General features: G+C 39.9%; 1 protein-coding gene across 4 annotated transcripts in view; it reads left to right on the forward strand.

Annotated features, from left to right (window-relative positions):
• Positions 1-2,785: 2,785 nt before the first annotated feature.
• Positions 2,786-20,983, forward strand: part of LOC139959068 (uncharacterized) — a 31,723-nt gene continuing 13,525 nt past the window's right edge. Inside the window, exons 1-2 of one of the 4 annotated variants that reach the window (XM_071956628.1) lie at positions 2,786-3,062; positions 8,543-8,773. In XM_071956628.1, coding sequence (XP_071812729.1) covers positions 8,608-8,773 — 166 coding nt within the window. In that variant the 5' untranslated portion in view covers positions 2,786-3,062; positions 8,543-8,607. Of the gene's footprint in view, positions 3,063-4,102; positions 4,436-8,542; positions 8,774-20,983 lie in introns of those variants that run through there. The other 3 variants (XM_071956625.1, XM_071956629.1, XM_071956627.1) reach the window with 3 other exon arrangements.

Below are 20,983 nucleotides of genomic sequence, written 5' to 3' on the forward strand. Positions count from 1 at the left end.
GACCAGAGGGGGCAAAATATTCTATAGCTACGTCTTGCTGTTCAACGATCGTACCTGCTACTCCATTGTGTACCGTTTATGGTGTAAAGTTTCGGGAATACCCCCTTTACTCCTACCAGCTTTGTGACCAACGCCTGAACTTTTCTGTTCGTTATGTGAAACTTTGATGAAATTTGAAGAGTCTGCCATTTTATGAATTTTTAAGAATCCAATCCTACTGAAAATATACCATATTCAATGCTTAAAGTTGTGTTGTGAGTATTCAGTTGTGTGTCAGTTGTGCTGCAGTACAATTAATCATATAAAATTAAGCACAATTGACATTATTAAATTAGCTGTTTTACTTTATGCTATGTGAAAGGAAATGTTAAGAACGTGCGATTTTATGAATTTTTGTTGTGCTTTGGTACAATTTTTAGTCAATTTAAACAGGCTTATATTTTACTTCATAATTATACTTTGTGGAGTTTTCCCAATTGAAAGTAATTCATTCCTTCTCATAAGGCTTTTTATTCATTCCAATGGGGTTCCCCCCCCCCCTCCCAACCCTCCCGCATGGAAAGGTGATTTTCACTGATCTTAAGAGATCATAAGGCCAACGTTATCATTCTTGTATCATATACAAGTGCCACAGTAGTCACATGGATGTATGATTTCATATAATTGATCATAGAGATATTTGTGATGAAGAACTCCCTCTCGAACAAGTACGACACTTTGCAAAACATTGTTTAAAAAGTAAAGGTGTTGTCTATTCAGACTTAAGTTTGCAAACTAATTTTGAGATCTTCAAGTGAAGATTTGTACATAGTTACAAATTCACAAATTCCATTAAGTTGGCATGGGGACCGTCGCTTCATTTGTTTACATCCTGTGCTGTCTTTTTGTTTTGGGCACGACAAGTTTTGGCTTTAGAAACTGTCAAAATCTGTACAGTTATAAACTTTGTCATTATAAGTTTCATTATTAATTTTTTGTATACTTTGAAACTAGAGTATCGTACATTATTTCTCAACTTTTGTTGGTAAATCCAATTGACGAGTGATTGAAATAACAAGAACTACCACAAGGTTGGACTGAGCTGTTCAGCGGACACGGTCGCATAGGACACTATAAGGTGAGGAGGCTGATAGCTTGTTTTTAGAAAATGGAACGATAAGGAAAATTAATTGCAAAGGTTTGTTAGTTTTACGCGAGACTCAATGAATTGGAACCACAAGAATGAATGACTTCACCAACAATTGAATTGTTATAGGTGGGAGAAAAAAAAACCTTTATGGGCAATTGAGTGGCTAATCAACTTGGGTGTTAGGTTTGGGTTGTTGCTAAAGATTTACTCAATTTAAAGAATATCGTGTCAAATGATACATCTATATTGATCGAGACTTCTTGTACTTGACACCATAACATCTTGTGACTTCGTACATAAAAAATAAGCAAGGATTTAAACAGCTGAAGAGATGTCTTGTCTTTATCGTGTTTTCACGTATTGACAAAGTAATTATACCCGTCCATAAGTTTTCTGGAATATTTCTCTCCTTCCGCGTCAACATGACGGTAATATCGACTCCCCTATTGGCATTATTATACCATGGAGCTATAGCTCAATGATTATACGTAAGCTCGTGGTCAAAAGGATCGAGGTTGATTATACAAGAGAAGTAGGCCGTCAGCATGACTGCACAATACCTCAACTGCCGTGGAACAATCACTCAATTGATTCATAGAGCAAATGTGTCAAGCTTTCCTTTCAAAGAATTCAGGGCACTGGGTTGGGGTTTTCCCTCCGATGGAAACTCTGAAAATAAAATGGACTAATATATGGTCAGTTATTGACCAAGTCGTGCCTGTGCGTCTAACCACCAAGCATACCAGGATCGACCATAACATATTCTGCTGTTCATGCACTGACGTGGTTAACTGAGCTGGCAGATTTCGGGGGTGCCGGTGTGACAATATATAATTCCCAACCCCACCCCGCCCCACCCAATGTGCATTTGAGTATTTTAACCGGGGGACAGGGGCGTAGCCATTTTTTGTTTTTGGTCTTGAGGCAGGTCAAATTGCTGTCCCTAATTTCAGGCACATAGCGGTGGATCGCCGTCCTGGAGGAGGGGTATATAGGGCTTAGCTGCAAAATGGTGCTATCATTTCCAATTTTTTTAAACTACATTCGTGTACTCAAATTTTCCTTTTTGGTACAAAAACTTTACCAAGTTTAGGGGGGGGGGGGAGAAATCGAAATAGTCAAATCAACAATTGAATCGATAGAAAGGTCAAATAGGCAACCGGCAACCCTGGCATTCCTCCTGTTTTCGCGTAGCATTCATACTCATAGCATGCAGGCCATGTAGTTCATGTAGTAGCAATCAATTTTTTTGGGGGGGGGGTGTTGCTCCCTTTGAATTTTTACCGTCGCCCATCGCGTCCCAAAAAAAATTCTGGGGTGGGGGAGGGGGAATATCCTCCCCTTAAGTTGTGTCATTTCTAATGGATAAAATAACCTCGTTGTATAACATCCAACCCCCCCCCCCCATACTTTGTACGGCAGGACAAGGATCAATGTTTTTGAAGTATACTACACGGATAGAGGAGCACGATAATTGATTTCAGATGTGATAAACGTACTTATCGTGTGAAATTTACAATTCACCAAAGAACGTTAGGCATCAATAGTCGAAATACTTTGTTGTTGCTGCCTTTGATCCATTGATCTAAATTACCAGCAAGACTTAAAGAGCAAGACCGTATAGGAAGGTGCACACACAGTGAAACATATATGGTTTATGGATATGCAGTAAAGTTACAGACAGTGCTTAGTCGAACGAGGATTAACATATCCATGAAACAGAGAACATACGCGAGGGCTGATGTGCGCTGCGGTTTCTTATAAGGAGAACCAATTTCGTTAAAGGAAGGTTCAATTGGTACCTGGCTCCAGTAAAGTATAATATATTGAGCGATTCCGTTTCTTGCCTTTTCCGCTTTTGTTCACTTTGTGTAAATAGAGAAATGAATTATACCATAGAAGATTGCAGAGGGATGGAAAAGAGACAATGGTGGTAAGCATATACTAACAGACAGCCATTTTTCACCTAATCCCTTTCCCATTCCCGATATAAAAACTTGCTTGGAGAATGGTGGAAATTTTAATTAATCAATTATTAGAGGGGGAAACGTGCTGGAAAACATCGCAAACTAAAGATTTTGTCTGAGGGTGCGATGCAGGGGTTGGGGTGGGCGAGGAGGGGCGTATGGTGTTGGTTGGGGAAGGGCGCAACATTTGGTTAGGAGCAGTTAAATTTTTTGTAAACATTTGCTCTGTTTTTGGTCAAAAGTGTGTAAAACTTGGCGCAGCAATGCAACGGAAAACGATTCCTCCCCCCACCCCTTTCTCTCCCTCTCTGTTTTTTGTGACTTGGTTTAGCATAAGTCAGCATGATACTACGCATATTTATATGAGTTCGCCATAGAAGCATTGGAACGATATGTGTGATGTATGATTTAATGGTGACAACGTTAGTCATTGGATCATCCTATCGACAGCAATTTTGCTTGAAAGGGGTTGAGCTATAGACTGTGACGTCTTCTCGGTTTCATTTCATCTGCATACTTACATTATACTAGTACGTTTTTCTAATATAGACTGTGAGCTCAAATTGAGCCAAATATTGATCACGTGATCTCCATATTTAAATTTAGTTGAATGTGATTGGTCGGATAATCCAGCCAATGAGGTATGCCAGAGGGAAGTGATTGAAAAATGAAAAAAAAAACCGCCCATGTCAGTTCACCTGACATGTATAGGCTGAAGTTATTACGGCCGTCGGATGGGCAGGTAATTTTCTAATCACTCACAAAGCATATTAATCACAATCACGTGATCTCCATATTTAAATCTAGCTGAATGTGATTGGCCGAATAATCCAGCCAATGAGGTATACCAGAAGGAAGTGATTGAAAAATGGAAGAAAACCCCGCCCATGTCAGTTCACCTGACATGTATAGGCCTATAGGCTGAAGTAATTACGGCCGTCGGAGGGGTAGGTGACTTTTCTAATCACTCACAAAGCATGTTAATCACAATTTTATTTCTACGGAGCCATTGATAATAGCTGCATTGAGAACTTTCCACGGCGAGACAGCCATAACAGCCGGTACTTTTTAAAGATATATATATATTTATTGTATATATATCTATATATAAACAAGCAGTCTCTTTTTTCTTTCTCACGTGGAAAGTAACACTTTTGCAAGATGTTAGTTTTTGTCTTCGGTAATTCAAAACGGTCGTCGTTTCTTTCATTACTATTGTTAACGGAACTGTTACTCATTTCGTTGTCATGTATGTATATGTTAAAATATGCATCGATTGGACAAAGTCTCACGAGAAATAAGAAAGTAAGCGATGCCGAAGGAAACGAAGACAGACAAGGTTCGAAACATATCTATATATTACTTTTTTGTTTCTTTGTCGTTTTTTCTCCATTTTCGAATAATTATTACACCTTAAAGAGTGTTTTATTATCCAATAGTTTATCCAGGTGAGGGGCAATGTTTTGAGTGTAGGATCATAGCGCCCCAGAATCAACACCACACACTATGGACTTTTTAGACTTTAAAACTTAATAACTTGAAAACCAACAGGAATTTGATTCTTTTTTTTAAAACTTATTCAAAATTAAAACTTTACAGGTTATTCGGAACGGTGTTCTTCTGTGGGTTTGATATATCTGGTTTTCAAATAAGAAGTGCATGTGGTTGAGTTCTATAATGCAGAATCGAATATGAAACACAATACAGATATACCTATGTGATACATCTAACGGTACTCAAATACAATAAGGAGATTATCTATTAGATATTTAAAAACGCCGGGCGGGAAGGGAAGGGTGTGTGAATTTGGCAATGACAAATTTGTATTAGATTTAGATGGGCTGATCTTTGTATAAAGTCAAAAAGAAAATCGTCGTTTCGAGTCATAGATTTGACAAAAACCAGTCATTCATTTAGCTTAAATCAAACGTTAATACCTTGAAAACGAGAACAGGATCTCAAAACATCGACAAGAAGTGATGTTTGCTAAATCTTTACTTTGTTGAACTACGGTACATGTCAACGTTCAACGTGTGCACAAATCCACCGTTTAATTATATATACCACCACTAGGAAGCAGTTCTCATCCTCCCCTCCCTCCATTTTTCGCTTACTGAAAATTAAAAAAAAAATTACAGTGTTATTCGGAACGGTGTCTTGTGTGGGTTTCATATTTCTAGTGTCCAAATAAGGAAATGGGTTGAGTTCTATTCTTTTCACCGGTTTCGAAACAACTTTGTTTCCCCATGGCTGCACTGTGGTGATGATCAATGGAGTTGCCTTTCACCTCCCTCAGAGGTCAGAAGGGATTGGGACATTGAGTAGCGATGCCGTGGGGGAGGGGGAGGGGTAGGGGTGGTTGCAACAATTTTATGTTTGCCTAATCTTAATACGTTATCAAGTGCATATCCAGGATTTGGCAAAAGAGTGGGGAGGGTGGACGCTTCATGGGATCGTGGAAGCCGACTTCCATCGATGAGTGACTAACTTCACCAGATAATTCACTTTGAAAAGAAGACCCACACCACTTTTCCAAAGTGTGATAATTCTAGATACTCACTTAGAATGGAATGGAAGGGAAGTTTGTATAGTTTCAAACATTTCGAGCTTACATTTGCAAGGATGTATAAATATGTCAGTTTTAACGGTTGACAAGTAAGACATTTAGCTGATAAAAATTTAAATATTTTGTGTTTTGTACACAGGCCTTGGGTGGATTTAGTTTTGATAAAACAAGAGAATAATACTATACATGATACATATAAAAAAAATATATGGATGTGAAATATTCTGTTATATAGTAGGCCTTCCGACAATTCCCAAAATGTGTACAGTGCTAAGCCATGTACTAATGCGACTATACATCACTTGAAACTAAATAAGTCTTTTTAGACTGCCACATTTTACCAATAGCCCCCCCCCCCCCCAAACAAACAAAAACAAAAATAAGAAGAAAGATATATGTTGTCCCGTATCTACGCTATTCTATAGCCTAAGTTATGTTTAACAACAATAATAACATCAAATGATGCATCGAATATAAAACACAATACAGATATAGCTATGTGTTACATCTGACGGTGCTAAAATACAATAAATACACTAGGTTATTTTAAATTTGGCCATTTTGCTGAAAGAAAAAGACTAAGGCGTTAGAAACTATTGCCACGTAATGAATAGAGGTTTCATTTTACTGGAAAGTTTTGAGGTGACTTTTTGGCTTGGTCTCTCAAATAAAAGTTTAAAAAACTGTGACTCTCGAATTTGCCTCCCCCCCCCCACCCTCCGGCCCTTCACCTCAGGACAGAGCCCTCTTCCGTCGCCCCTATTTAGGAGAATTAACATTGTAAGAAGTGTTCACAAAAGTGGTAATTTGGAAAGCCATATTTCTTTCTCGTAAACATAGTGACGATATCAGTTTATTTCCATCCGATGAGTGTGGGATACTGGAGGTAACGGTGAAGGGCCAGGAGTTGGGACATGGCGGTAAAGTTCTACAATAACCTATTACAATTCAAAAGTAATATATATTCGAATGAGTCTTTGCGATTGTGATAGTCTGCGAGTGTATGCATGTGCTCGTGTGTGTGACGCCTTGTCTTGTTAACACGATAACTCAACAACTATATGGTGGGTGAACTACATATTTGGTACGTGGATACACCTTATAGAGTATAAGAATTAGTTTGCATTTTGTGGAGATCGAAAGTCATTTGAGGTCAAAATCCTAAAACCTTGTAAACAACGTTAAATCAAAAAGTAAAAGGTTGAAATTACTTCGTACTTGGTATGTGGATGCACCTTATATATGTAGTACAAGAACCTTTATGTTTCTGAAGAGTTAAATGTCATTCGAGGTCAACAGAGGTCAAAGTCTGAAAACCTTGAAAGCTCTCAAACTCAAAATGAAATTTTTGATTTTTCGTAGATGCAACTAATTGAGTACAAGAACCATTTTATTTTTGCAGAGATCAAGGGTCATTTGAGGTAGTCAGTGGTCGGGATGTAAAGATACGTAACTTGCCCAACTACAGAATTGGTGAAAATTGTATACTTTCTATATTTCAGAGAGACAAACGTTCACCACTACTAGTTGGAAGTCTGTGACACGTAAACATTAAGTCTTGAGGGCCAAAATGAAGTTAGGGGGAAGCAATATGACAAATCTAACTCCTTCCGCCTAATTGACCCACACATCATTGTTTCTCAACTTTGAGCGACATTACTTGGACGAAAGCTTGCTTTTCTGCATCAATAACTATCACCTGATGTGACCTTTTCTCTTTTAAATGATACACTTCTACTAATCATCACTCATCAATTTTCAGAAATGCTTTAGTTTGGTAATTATTACGTCATCTGTAACTGTCTTCTGATGTTCTGGTATACTTGACTTTAGGACACATTTTTCCTCAGTTGTTCCATCAATAAGGCAATTCCAAAAGTAAACTTTTAAGGTTAGGAATCACGAAGCCTTCTGGCTTTCTGGTTCTTGGTTACTTGCCATAGGCAAGCAAGTAAGTCAACTTAGCGCGTGTTTGTGTTGGTTTCATCATAGGTCACACTGTGTAAATCCTTATCAACACAAACCTTGTAAACACGATATCGTAAGATTGGTTACATCACATAGCTCATATTTGGCACGTGTCTTTTTTATATAGTAAGTACAAGCATCCTATTATTTTGGGTGGAGGGCAAATGTACTTTGGTGGTCAGCAGAGGGCTCATATATGTATGTTAGGATAGCATTACGTAGTGTAAAGCTTCTGCACAATTTTGTGTACGGCAGAGTTTATTTAAGGTCACCAGGGGTCAAAATTTGTATTCTTTGTTAACACGGTTTCTCCATATAGGAAGCTGTATTGGCCTTCTTATATTGCATGCAACTTCCCTGTAATGAGAACAAGAATCTTTTTATTTGGTGGAAGTTAAAGGTTATTTAGGTCATCACATGTCACAATCTGTTAAGCCTTGTAAACGATATCGCAAGATTGGTTATATCACATAGCTCATTTTTTGCATGTGTATTTCTTATAGTATAATTACAAGAACCTAGGTCATTTGGGGTCAGCAGAGGTCAAAATATCAAATGAATGTCATCAGGTTAACTATAACAAATGCAAATTCCGCTCCTTGTGATTGGAGTGAGCTTGCAAAATAAATTACTAACAGCAAACAACGTCCCTCTGTCTTTCTTTCATCGTTGTAGAATTATGTCACATGATTCGCAGTCATCAAACTATGTAGGCAATGAGTCTGTTTAGATTTATACTGCTCCCCATCTGCAGTATCAACTTCAGCCGGAGTTAGCTTGCAAACTACTTTTGTGCTGCATCTGTAATGTATTTTAAGGCAAGTAACCGCATGGCCGGGAGGGGTTTCCCTCAGGTGACGTTATAGTGGTTTGATGATTGACGAGGGCGTTCTCTGTTATATCTTGATATAGACGGGATACGAGCAGTAACAACCGACCTTAAAGCAAACCCGAAACTGATTTCAACATTGTCGATAATGGGAGGGTGTCCCATCGACTGGCCTCTTGATATTATAGGGCGAGACCAGAGCAGTGGCAAAATATACCAAATATGTCGTCATTGGAAAAATCGCGAAGAGTGGGAGTGCGCTAACGGTTGGACGAGGGCCCGAAATGCGACAAATTGTGAATTTACGAAGAACGGTAAGGAAAATTTAACTATAGAGTTTGAAAATTCCAACAATCAATCTAGCACTGTTAGTATTAGCGTAACAACGGAAGTGGTTACGCAACCACCTCGTGCCGATCCTTGCACCATTTACACGTATTTTGAAACAATTCCTAATCAGACGTTCAAATTGCAGGAGGCTGCTGTGGACACTCTTAAGCTATGGGAGAAGGTTTGGTCGATACAGGGTTGGCATCCCGTAATATTGACAGTACAAGATGCAAAACGCCATCAGAATTATAGCTATTTTCGTGACCGCTTTTCAAGCTTCCCGACGATCAATGCTAAGGAGTATGAGTTGGCTTGTTTTATGCGGCATGTCGCTATGGCAACTGTCGGTGGCGGTTTCCTGTCCGACTACGATGTATTGCCTCTTTATATACCGCGATGTGTAAAGCCCTTGTCCTCCGGTAAATACACCGTCATTGACAGACACATCCCCTCCTTGGTATCAGCAAGTGGACAAGAATACACGCGCATTGCAGGACTTATGGCTGAGTTTAAGTGGAAAGACCATCCGAACCTCTTCAACCAAAGTGGACGCCAACATGTTTCTGACATGTTAGTCATGAAAAAACTTACCGAGGACAAAATGGCCATGAGTTACAGTTTGGTGCTGGATGCCAAGTACATAGTCTTAGGGGACCTGTCGTGTAATGAACTGGTTAAAGATGGTACAGTTTCAGGGGGCCTACCATCGCGACCATGGGCGGTGCACTTCTCCCACCAAACCCTTTCTAAAGTGAGAAAGGATTATCACTTTCCTGGATGGTTACGAAGTAAACTCAACCAAAATGTTGAAGAAAAACGTGCTTTATTTATGTCGGAGGTTTACAACGTTTATTGCTGGAATTGTCTCTCCAAGTATGGTATTAATTGCGCTTGAGATGGGAATGAATGGCCCAAATGGGAACAAATGATTTCGACTTGGTTAGCTATAGGATCATGTTTGATCTCTAGAGTAAGGCAAATATGTCACCAAAACAGAACTGGTATTGTCCGATACAGGTGACAAACGCCTACAGTGGAATTACGACCTCCCTGACCGGTTTCGAACCTCTGGACATAAAATCAGTGTCCATGGCCTAGTGGTTAGGGTGTCCGCATATAGAGCGGGAGGCCCGGGTTCGAATCTCGGTGGAGGCTGGAATTTTTTTTACTGTTCTGGATTTTCCTTTTCATTACGTTTTCATTTATATATATATATATATATATATATATAGGCTATATATATATATAGGCTATATATATATATAATATATATATATATATACATATATATATATATATATATATATATATATCGCCCACGATATCAATACCCATTTAAAGGGACAACCAAGCAATGCTTGAGAAGGTAAAGACCCCCCCCCCCCCCCAAATACTCTTACCGGTATATCTCCTTATACTATATTATATATAGGCCTACCATCGGTAAAGTCATTTGACGTTATAAAAAGTGTGAAAACTTTGACAAGCATGTGACAGCAAGTTAATCCAAGAAATGAAATGTAAATACAGTTTGAATTCACAGTAAAGCCACTTTTTGACTATAAATTTAATAACTATGTGTAAACCGGTCCGTTGTAGGTGTAACCAGTAAAAACCATTCTGGTTTCAGTTTTCCAGGAGTGAATGAAACTTTGTCAAGTATTTAAAATGTATTGTTCATCGGAAGAATTATATGTTAAGTGATTAAACCAATTGGATAAAAAATAATAAATCTGAGGTATGGCTGTCTTTTGTTATGAAAACAAGATCTCTGACATAGATCCATTTACGACGCGAACTTGTGGATTCTGTGTAGGCGTATCTATTTACCTAACACCAACAGTAGAGTACAATACGGAGTATACTTGTATTTCAATAAATGCCGACAAAGATTTTATCGTTAACTTAGGAGAATATTTATAAAGAAAAGCTTACACTTTTTGCAATTTGTTGACAGATTTAGAGTCTCAGTACTTGTTTGCCAAATTTTAAAGTTCGACCTTTCCAGCTTACGTCACTAAAAGCTGAGTGCAAATGACACCGTACTATGCGATTTTCATTTCAATATTCACTATAGTTTTATTGAGTTATCTGTCGGGTAGCATTTTGAGCTGAATTAAATTAACTAGATTTATTAACGAGTCCGTAGATTCTACAAACTTCAATCAAAATTTGCAAGCCTTGCCCAACAGATCATGTGCCAGTCAAATCTTTCTGTTTTGTTTACGACGGTTAGGCCTACTGTAGGACTACTTCCACTTTCGTGGCTAGCCTGTCTTTTGTCCCTTCTCTTGAATTGAATCTTTCTCTCGGTCTTATACCGATGTAGCTTGCACGTTTGTGTCATTTCCTTCTATTGCAATGAATAAACAGATGTTTTCAGACGTTTCCTCCTTGGAATTGTAAATAGTGGACGATACAAGTATAGGACTGCGTTAAATCTTGATCGGGTCGCATGTGTAGACTCTTTTGTTTACATGTGTGTACTTTGTGAACATGCTGACATGGGCGGTCACAGTGATTTTACGGTAAATCGGAAATAAAAACAGAAAAACCGAAAATAAATTTCTTACTTTCGATTGCGACAACTTTTCTCCATTTAACCCACCTGGTCAGCCTAGTGCATTCAGAATAAGAAACACTGAATCTACTTTGGAAGTTTGTTTCCCGAAATTCATCAGCAAACACGTATTGAGACTTTAATAGGATTTTTTTTATCATGACTTTGGGGATCCTAACCCCCCCCCAATTCCACCATACTTCGGATCCCCTCCCCATCCCCCGAAAATTCCTGACAGTTTACACTTTCAATAGCTTCAGTTATCCCCTATGACACATTATATCTCCTCCTTCTCCCCATGCCCCCCCCCCCTCCCCCATAAAGCGGAAAAGTATATTATACGGCAAACATTTCTCTACAGTTTCACAGAAATTGTTGCCATCAACGCTCTGATCACCCCCCCCCCCCAAAAAAAAAGGGAGAAATAGTTTACTATAAAACGCTGGGTACAACGAGTGACGAGTGTATCTTGTGTATTGTCCGTGGGAACAAATCAGACAATAGAGATCTCAGATTATAGACTGATACTATCTCATACTGATCGTGGGAACACTTTCAGATATTGCTCGAGCGCGCAATCTTTCATACCATCTCAATGCGGATGATACACAGCTGTATCTTTCTTTCAAGGCCGTGGCTATTCTTACAACTAGTTGTAACAATTATTTATAAAACATTCTTACGAAAAAGGCGAATTCAAGCGCAGTAAAGTAAATAAAGTAACTGCGAATGTAGTAGGGGTAATCCTAACCCTAACTTTAACCCTAAACCCCAATCCTAACCCTAACCCTAACCGGAAATTATTGTTAGTCCTGGTCGTAAAAATAGTACTCCTGTCATAAAAATAGCAACTGCGCATGCGTAATCGGAAATTATTCTTACGAATAGTTGTAAGAATAGCCACTTTGTTCTTTCAACTTGAAACCACAAGATTCCACCTCAACTGAGAACGCCTTCAGTTTAATGAAGAAATGCGTCAATGGTATCAAATGGTGAGAAGACAGAACTGTTGGTCATCTGTTCAAAATCAACTCAAGCCAAGTTGTCAATTCCATCGTTTCAAGGGCGTAGGAACCGGGGGGCTGGGGCGCCAGCCCCCCCCCACCCAGTGAAAAATATGGAGGGGTGGAAGTATCATTCCGCCCCCCCCCAACCCCTTTTTCATTTCCAAATGAGAAAAAAAATCTCATTTGGAGCACCAAATTGCATCTAGGGCCAGGTGAAAATGCAAAATTATATACAAAATGGAGTAGGTGGGTTAAAGTGTGCTATATTGCACCAAATTGCATCTGAGGCCAACTGGAAATGCAAAAGATAATTATATATATATATATATATAGATAGATAGATATATATATATATAGATATATATATATAGATATATATATAAATATAGATACATATATAAATATATATATATGCATATACACATTCTTGATGATTCACATATATACACATCCACACACACGCAAACATATATATATATATATGTGTGTGTGTGTATGTGGGTGTGTATATATATGTGTATCATATATGAGGGCAGTATACAGATAACCTCTTACTAGTTAGAGGTGTGACCTATGGTCATGGACGGCGATCATGGGGGGACAGGAGGACATGTCCCCCCTAATATTTTAGGTGGGGGATATATTATCTTATATCCCCCCCCCCAATATTTGGTGGCATATTTTTTATGGTATCGCTAGTAATTTCAAAATAGAAATTGCGTAGATGCAATTAACAAGGCCTGGAGAGTGCCATTTCCAACGATCTGGGAGGCATTTTCGGCCAAAATTTTCTTTGACGCTTTACCCATGCATGGTAGCGCCACACTTAGATATTTGACTACAAGCTTCCCCCCTCTCGTGGCAAAATTCCTCGCTACGCGCATGTCTAACCGCATCACAATTTGTTACTAAATATCACCAAGAAACGACACAGACTTTCACCGAGAGTAGTTTATACTTATTTTCGAAATGAATTAGCTAGACGGACCATGGGTGCAGATCCTGGTGGGAGAGCGGGACGCGTCCTCACCAACTTTTTCATTGTTGGGGACATGATATACCGTGTCCCCACCTATTTGTCTTGACCAAACGCTGCATTGAAAATTTCCCTGTATTGAACTTTGGCGCATTTTGATCCAGCATTGTGCAAATGACATGCAGCAGTTCTCACTTTATTACATATATCCACAGTTGTTAAATTTTGGAACGAAATCGCATTTGCGGCAGTCTATAAATGTTTTCTGGGAGAGGACCCAGACCCATCGTATACAAAATGGTCGCGCTCCGCTAAGATATATCAGAGAACAGATACGCGTCCCCATCATTATCCAAGACTGATCTGCGCCCATGTGACGGGCCGCATTCGTAATGAAATTTGGTATATATACAAAATATCACGAAGTGCGCGAACAATTTTGGGGATGTAGTTGCTACGCGCCTAAACCCAAGCAAATGTCCCCCCCCCTCCCCCCTCCGTGATTTGAAACAAATCGCCGCCCCTGCCTATGGTAGCCTACTTGATGAGTTATCAACATATTTACAGATAAAGCAGTAACGAACTGTCTCAAATTTAGGCGAAACATCTAACTTTCCTTCTCAACTCTTGCGAGAAAGTTAAAGATTTGGCATTCTTCTTTACCTCCGAACGAAGTTTACAATACCCCCCCCCCCCCAAAAAAAAAAGAAGCTCTACCAAGTCTTATAGTCTCATCACTCATTTGCCAAATTAAAACTTCGACCTTTTTCCAGCTTACTGTCCTAAAAGTTCAGTAAAATATGACACCGTTCTATGCAAATGGTATTAAGACTTTAAAAGACGCACACTTGCGATTTATGAGCAAACGAAAAATTGCTAACCGTAATTATTCTTGGAATTATATTCCGAAATTCAACTGATAAACTTAGTGTCTAGAACAAACCTCCGTAAAGAGCCTGTGACTGTGTATTTTACGAAATAATACTAACTCTTCTCAAACACTCACCATTGGATGAAACAATTACCTATGAAAGGGCATCTAATAATTATGTGTAAGTTACTTTCAACCACATATCTTATTTTTGACACAAACCTTCCTGTGTCACTCACTCACTATAAATTTAACGACCACGGAAAGTAAAAGAAACCGGTTAGAAGTATCTCATTTTTATCGCCTTTTGCTTTTAAGTCGGTTCAAAACTACTCCTCTGTTCACGGCTCGGACGCTCTACGGAGTTACAGCTAAGAAACGACTCTTGGTGTTTTCTTATCCGCCAATGTCTTCTATTCGAGTGACGCCCTCTAGTAGTTAGGCATAAAGTAATCGTGTGGCGCCATCAAGATCCTCTCTACGTGGATGACAAACAAGAATTTGCGGGAGAAAAAATAAAACAACTGTAAAAGTTCAACTCTTCAACTAGTACGCTTGGGTAGTTCTAAATTCGGAATGAAAGTCGGCACTACAGGACAGTACGCGTGTCAGCAAATAATCGGTCAATTTAATAGCACAAGAGGTACATACAAGCCAGACAGAGTGACTTGCTCCAGTGAGCATAGCACTCTGTTCTACAGTTAAATCTATGTTTGCAACACTTTCTTCTCGTCCAGGATATCCATATATTATCAACGTTAACAGGTTGACATACTGATTAGGCGAAATTTGGATGAATTTTCTACAAAAGGATTGAAATTCTATATAATAGAGCACAGATGTTCCTGCTTAATTAAAAGAAAAGTGACATCACTTGCTTTGTATGTACCAATATTTGCGGTAGCACTATAATGCAAACAACAGATCGGGGTCTTAAGGCGGTCCAGCTCCCCCCACTCCCCCCCCCCCCTTCTTTTTCATGGCGAAAACTACGATGTAAAGATGAATGCAACTGCGTGAAGTATAAGGAACTTTGCGATGATGCGCGAGTAAGGCAATCAATAGAATATTTCGATATATAAATTAAAGCCTTAACTGTACCAGTGCATATATATATTCATTATTAACTCATCCTTACACGTAGTGTACTGGGGTGAGCTATTGTACGCTATCGACCATTTGTGTCTCAATTCCCTGCATGTAATGTATAGATGTAGTAATATAGATATTGTACTCCACATCAGAAATATGAGAAAGTGCGGTGTGGTTGAGTGTGAGTGAGTGAGTGAGCAAAAAAAGTGTCGCTAACTCCTCCTAGATCGTAAATCTGATCACGCTCAAACTGGTGGGTAGGTGAACCTGACCATGTAAACTCGTACCTGCGTGATTGAGGGCGTTATATGTCAAAGGTCAAATAACCACAAACAGCACTTTTGGAAATATTATGCGCGTACGAAAATGACGAAATGGCCACAATCCTCAAAACGACGTGGGATATCAGACTGTAAGTTTTCATAGCAGTATTTACTGTAAAACGCAAAAGATCACGTGATCAAAGGAGACCAGAGGTCAAAATTGTGCCCAAAAGCGTTTCGCGAGCTACTCCTTATAGCCATAAGGCCGATGGACTTCAAACTTGGTGGGTTTGTACCTAGGTTTGTATTGTTTTGCCTGCGTGTCATATGAGGACGTCAAAGGTCGGAGGTCAAAGGTCGAATGACACCAACACAGCATCTTGGCCATTACGAGTATACCAGAAATAACGATATAGCATAAACCATCAAACACAAGTAGGACGTTACAGACTATAATATGTTTACAGTTCATGAATAAATGTAAACGTCAAACTCACGTGATCAAAGTAGGTAAAAGTTCAAACTCTACGAAACTTGTCCATGTACCAAAATGTCCTAAAATAAGTGGTTAAATTTTTCCAAGTATCAATTGCAAAATCCTACCAATATACAGGGGCGGATCCAGGATTTTAGAAATGAGTGGTGGTGGCCCTGTTGTCGTTGCATCCGACTGCCATGTAAGCGAGATCTGGGAGTCCTCCCACGAAAAAAAAACTTAGACGTGTGTGGTGGTGCATTCTGAGGAATATTTAGGCTATAAATTAGGTGTATAATTATAGGTCTACGTGCGACGTTTTGCTAATGACTACTTGTAATAACGTGTAATAATACGTGTTATAACCCTCTCCCACTTACTAAAGAAATGATGCAATATATTAATTTGCCTTTAATGTAGAATAGCATTAGTCAATTGGCTGGACTATGCATAACTATGAAATGATACGCAGAAAAGAAATCCTGACAAACATGCGGAAAACATGACAACGTGACTATACATGTACACAACACTTAACCACACTGCTTTCCATGACTAAATGAATACACAAGATTACATCACATTGCATTGCCTGACTACACGAATACACAACCTATCATGCTATCCTACATGGATATGAAACACGTCACACTGCGCTACAAGACTACACAACACGTGATCACGTTGCACTGCATAACGGAATGACTACACCAAACTCCATCACACTCCACTGCATGACTACACAACACTATATCACGCTATCCTACATGGATATGAAACACGTCACACTGCGCTACAAGACTACACAACACGTGATCACGTTGCACTGCATAACGGAATGACTACACCAAACTCCATCACACTCCACTGCATGACTACACAACACTATATCACGCTATCCTACATGGATATGAAACACGTCACACTGCGCTACAAGACTACACAACACGTGATCACGTTGCACTGCATAACGGAATGACTACACCAAACTCCATCACACTCCACTGCATGACTACACAACACTATATCACGCTATCCTACATGGATATCAGGCGCGTATCCAGGATTTTCTAACCCGGGGGGCGCCAATTACTATCTAAGCGGAGCGCCACCATCGGTTGGCGCGCAGCGTACAAGGAAATTTCTGGTTTTGATACCCCCCAGATCACCGGAAATAGCACTTCTCGGGCTTGAAAATGACCAACCAGATGTACACTTTTGCCTGAGAACCAAGTTTTTCCCAAAAGTTTTTTCCATCCATAACCTTTTTGAAGATTGTCACCAGTCACACATCATGTTCGACCTCATTGCATGTCCTATGGATCATTGCTTTTGTAGGTGATTCTACGTCACGGCCCACAATATCCGAAAGCCCCACTTTTCAAGGTTTTAAACCCATTATTTGTTGAGAATTTGAAAATTCACATTTCTCGTGAATAAAATCACTTGAAAACATACCCATAATGTTGCACAAAATTCAATCTATGGACAAGCAATATAGAAAAACCTTGAACCCTTAACAGACAGGTCAAAGTTGCACGAGTAGAGGAAAGTATGATGAAGAATGTTGGTGAGGAAATTTTCGAAAATTCAGACACAGTTAATTTATTGGTGTAGAAATATTAAAACCTCTTATAATGGCTATTATAAAACTTGGTTGAAGGAAATGAAAAATAGCAGATATTTCCGATATCAGGTATATCGAAACCGAACACTACACACATAGGCGTAGGTCCCGTGGAGGCGGTGGCTGCAGCCCCCCTCCCACCCCCCCCCCCCCGCAACCAAATTTCCCCCATCTTTTTCGGGCACCTACTGAAAGAAAAATAAATAGCAATGAATAGCTTAAAAATTATCTCCTTGGTTATTAAAATAAAGTTCTAAGCTTGGCCGACATTACTACTGTAAAAGAGAGTTTTGACATAAATGGATCTGTATGATTTTTCTCCATCTACATAAGACATTTCGTTGTTTACATAGCATCCAGCGGTATACTGTGCAACTTTCACGGACCGTAAGGTACATGATGCCATGCACTGTAATGACCGATGCTTGCTTATATGATATTGGCATTGATATGTTGAACGCGCGAAAAATTTTGGCTTTTTTTTCGGGCAAGTCATTACAGTCCCCAAATCCAATTGGGCTCCTACTCCTTTAACTACACACATAGACAGTTTTTGAGGCTGTTCATCGTGGAACATGCATTTCAATGCTCACTGATATGATGTTATATCTGCTCTTTGCTTTACAAATTCGAACAGGCGTGTAGCGAGTAATTGCCAAGGGAGGGGCGAAGATTGTAGGCAAACTATCTAAGCGAAGCGCCACTATGAGTTGGCGCGAAGCGTACAAGAAAATTTTTGGCCGAAAATGCCTCCCAGATCGCTGGAAATGACACTTCCCAGGCCTTGTAAGTTGCATCTAAGCATTGTCTATTTTGAAATTACTAGCGATGTCATAAAGAAAATTTGCTCGGGGGGGGGGGGGGGGCGGTCGCCCCCTTCCCGAAATGCGTCATGTACCCCAACGACTCGGTCGAGTTCAAGACCAGCCACAGTTGGTTCCATATAGCACAATTGTACAATTGTTTAAGGCGTCCATACACACACACGCGTTATGATAGACCATATATAGTATTTATATAGATACATTAGTGAGAGAGGAAAAATGGAGACGTCAAAAATGGAGTTGTCGGTGTAAGGGGTAGGGTGAGGCGCACACCCCCTCCGTAATCCTTGATCTGTCACTGGCCATACCCTGTGTATATTATAGGGATCAGCGCTTTAACTATGTCTTTTCCTCTTTCTCTTCCCGAAGTCTTGGCTATCTTCTACTCCCTCCTTTTTTCCTTTTTCTCTCTTTTTTCTTTTTCTTTTCCCTTCCTTCCTCTCCTCCTTTTCTTTTTTTCCCCCTCCTTTTCCCTTTTTTCTTCTCTTTTTTTCTCTCCTCTTTTCCTTACCCGGGGGGCGCGCGCCCCCAACGCCCCCCCCTGGATACGCACCTGGATATGAAACACGTCACACTGCGCTACAAGACTACACAACACGTGATCACGTTGCACTGCATAATGAAATGACTACACCAAACTCCATCACACTCCACTGCATGACTACACAACACTATATCACGCTATCCTACATGGATATGAAACACGTCACACTGCGCTACAAGACTACACAACACGTGATCACGTTGCACTGCATAACGGAATGACTACACCAAACTCCATCACACTCCACTGCATGACTACACAACACTTCGCCACACTGCATTGGATGACCGTGTAACTATCCGACCACACCAGTCAATCACGCTCTTATACATGGCCACATGACTTCAAAGCACGTCATCGCACTGTACTTCATTAATATACAACATCTCATCACACTACACTTCATAATGACATGACTACTCAATACTTCATTATGCTGCACTACATGACTAAAAACACTTCTTCACACTGCACTACGTTACTATACAACACCTCATAATCACACTGTACTACATTGGGATGTACTACAATGTAGTACACACTGTACTACATTAGGAGTGTTAGCTCAGTGGTTAACGCCGGTGCCTTTCAATCATAATGTCCCCGGTTCGAGTCACTACCAGATTAATGTATGTCGTCCAGTCACAGAGTTGTCGACAATTAACAATTGATAATCATGGACGTTAAATATGAATGTAAGAGACTGACTTCAGTTAGCTTGCGGCTTTGATAAGCCAATGAGGCTTCTTCGCGAGTTCCTGCTTGCAGGAGGATCTAAAATACATACATACATACATACACACATACATACATAATGACATGACTTCTCGACACTTCATTACGCTGCACTACATGACTAAACAACACTTCTTCACACTGCACTACGTTACTATACAACACCTTATCTCATGACACTGAACTGCATAATGACATGACTACTCAATACTTCATTATACTGCACTACATGACTAAACAACACTTCATCACACTGCACTACGTTACTATACAACACCTCATCTCATGACACTGAACTGCAGAAACGACAAGACTAAACCAAACTACATCACGCTTTACTACATGACTAATTGAGCACACCACACAACATAACACTAACGCTGACTACATAACTACATTAAAACTTTATCGCACTACACTACATGACTTCATCACACCGTAGTGCATGACTACTTAACTACCCAGGACCAGTGGCGGAGCGTCCATACAGTCAGGAGGGCGGATGCCCACCTCCCCCTGACGGACTCAAATGGACTGCTTGCGCCCTTTTCAACTTTTTACCACTTTTTACTTATTCGCGATTATTGACTTTTTTATTGCGCTCTCATCTACCTATTGACATTTGTCACATTTTGTTGGCAATGACACATATTTATTCTTCGTTTATCTGCAAATAAGCAAGACCCGGGAAGGGTAATTTCCGGCGAACTAGGGAGTATCTTTACTCAAAAAAAATTCTGTACGCTCCGCGCCAACCTGTGGTGGCGCTCCGCTTAGATAGTGTCGAAAGCGCCCCTACAGACCACTCTCGACCCCCCTGACCAATACCCCTAGCTCCGCCACTGCCCAAGACTTCATCACACTGCACTACATGACAACACAACACAACAACACACTGTCCTACATGATACCTTTTCATGGCAATGCACTACATGACGAAATGACTGAACCAACTAAAACATCACATTTAACGTTTACGAAGGACGCCAAGAGAAAATGTTTGCGCCACTGATTATCTTCATGTTGTTGCTATAAATCACGTTGTTAACGAGTTTTACTTCCCCGTTGCTATGAATCAGGACGTTGTTGACGATTTGTACATGGTTGACACCGTTGTTTACTAAAGTTTCCTATTTCGCGTTCCATCGTACTTTTAAGCCTGTCCACTCTTTACCCAAATAGTGAAGAAGTGCTTACCCAGTGATGACCGGCATATTGCG

The sequence above is a fragment of the Apostichopus japonicus genome, chromosome 18 (assembly GCF_037975245.1).
Source record: "Apostichopus japonicus isolate 1M-3 chromosome 18, ASM3797524v1, whole genome shotgun sequence".
NCBI lineage: Eukaryota > Metazoa > Echinodermata > Holothuroidea > Aspidochirotida > Stichopodidae > Apostichopus > Apostichopus japonicus.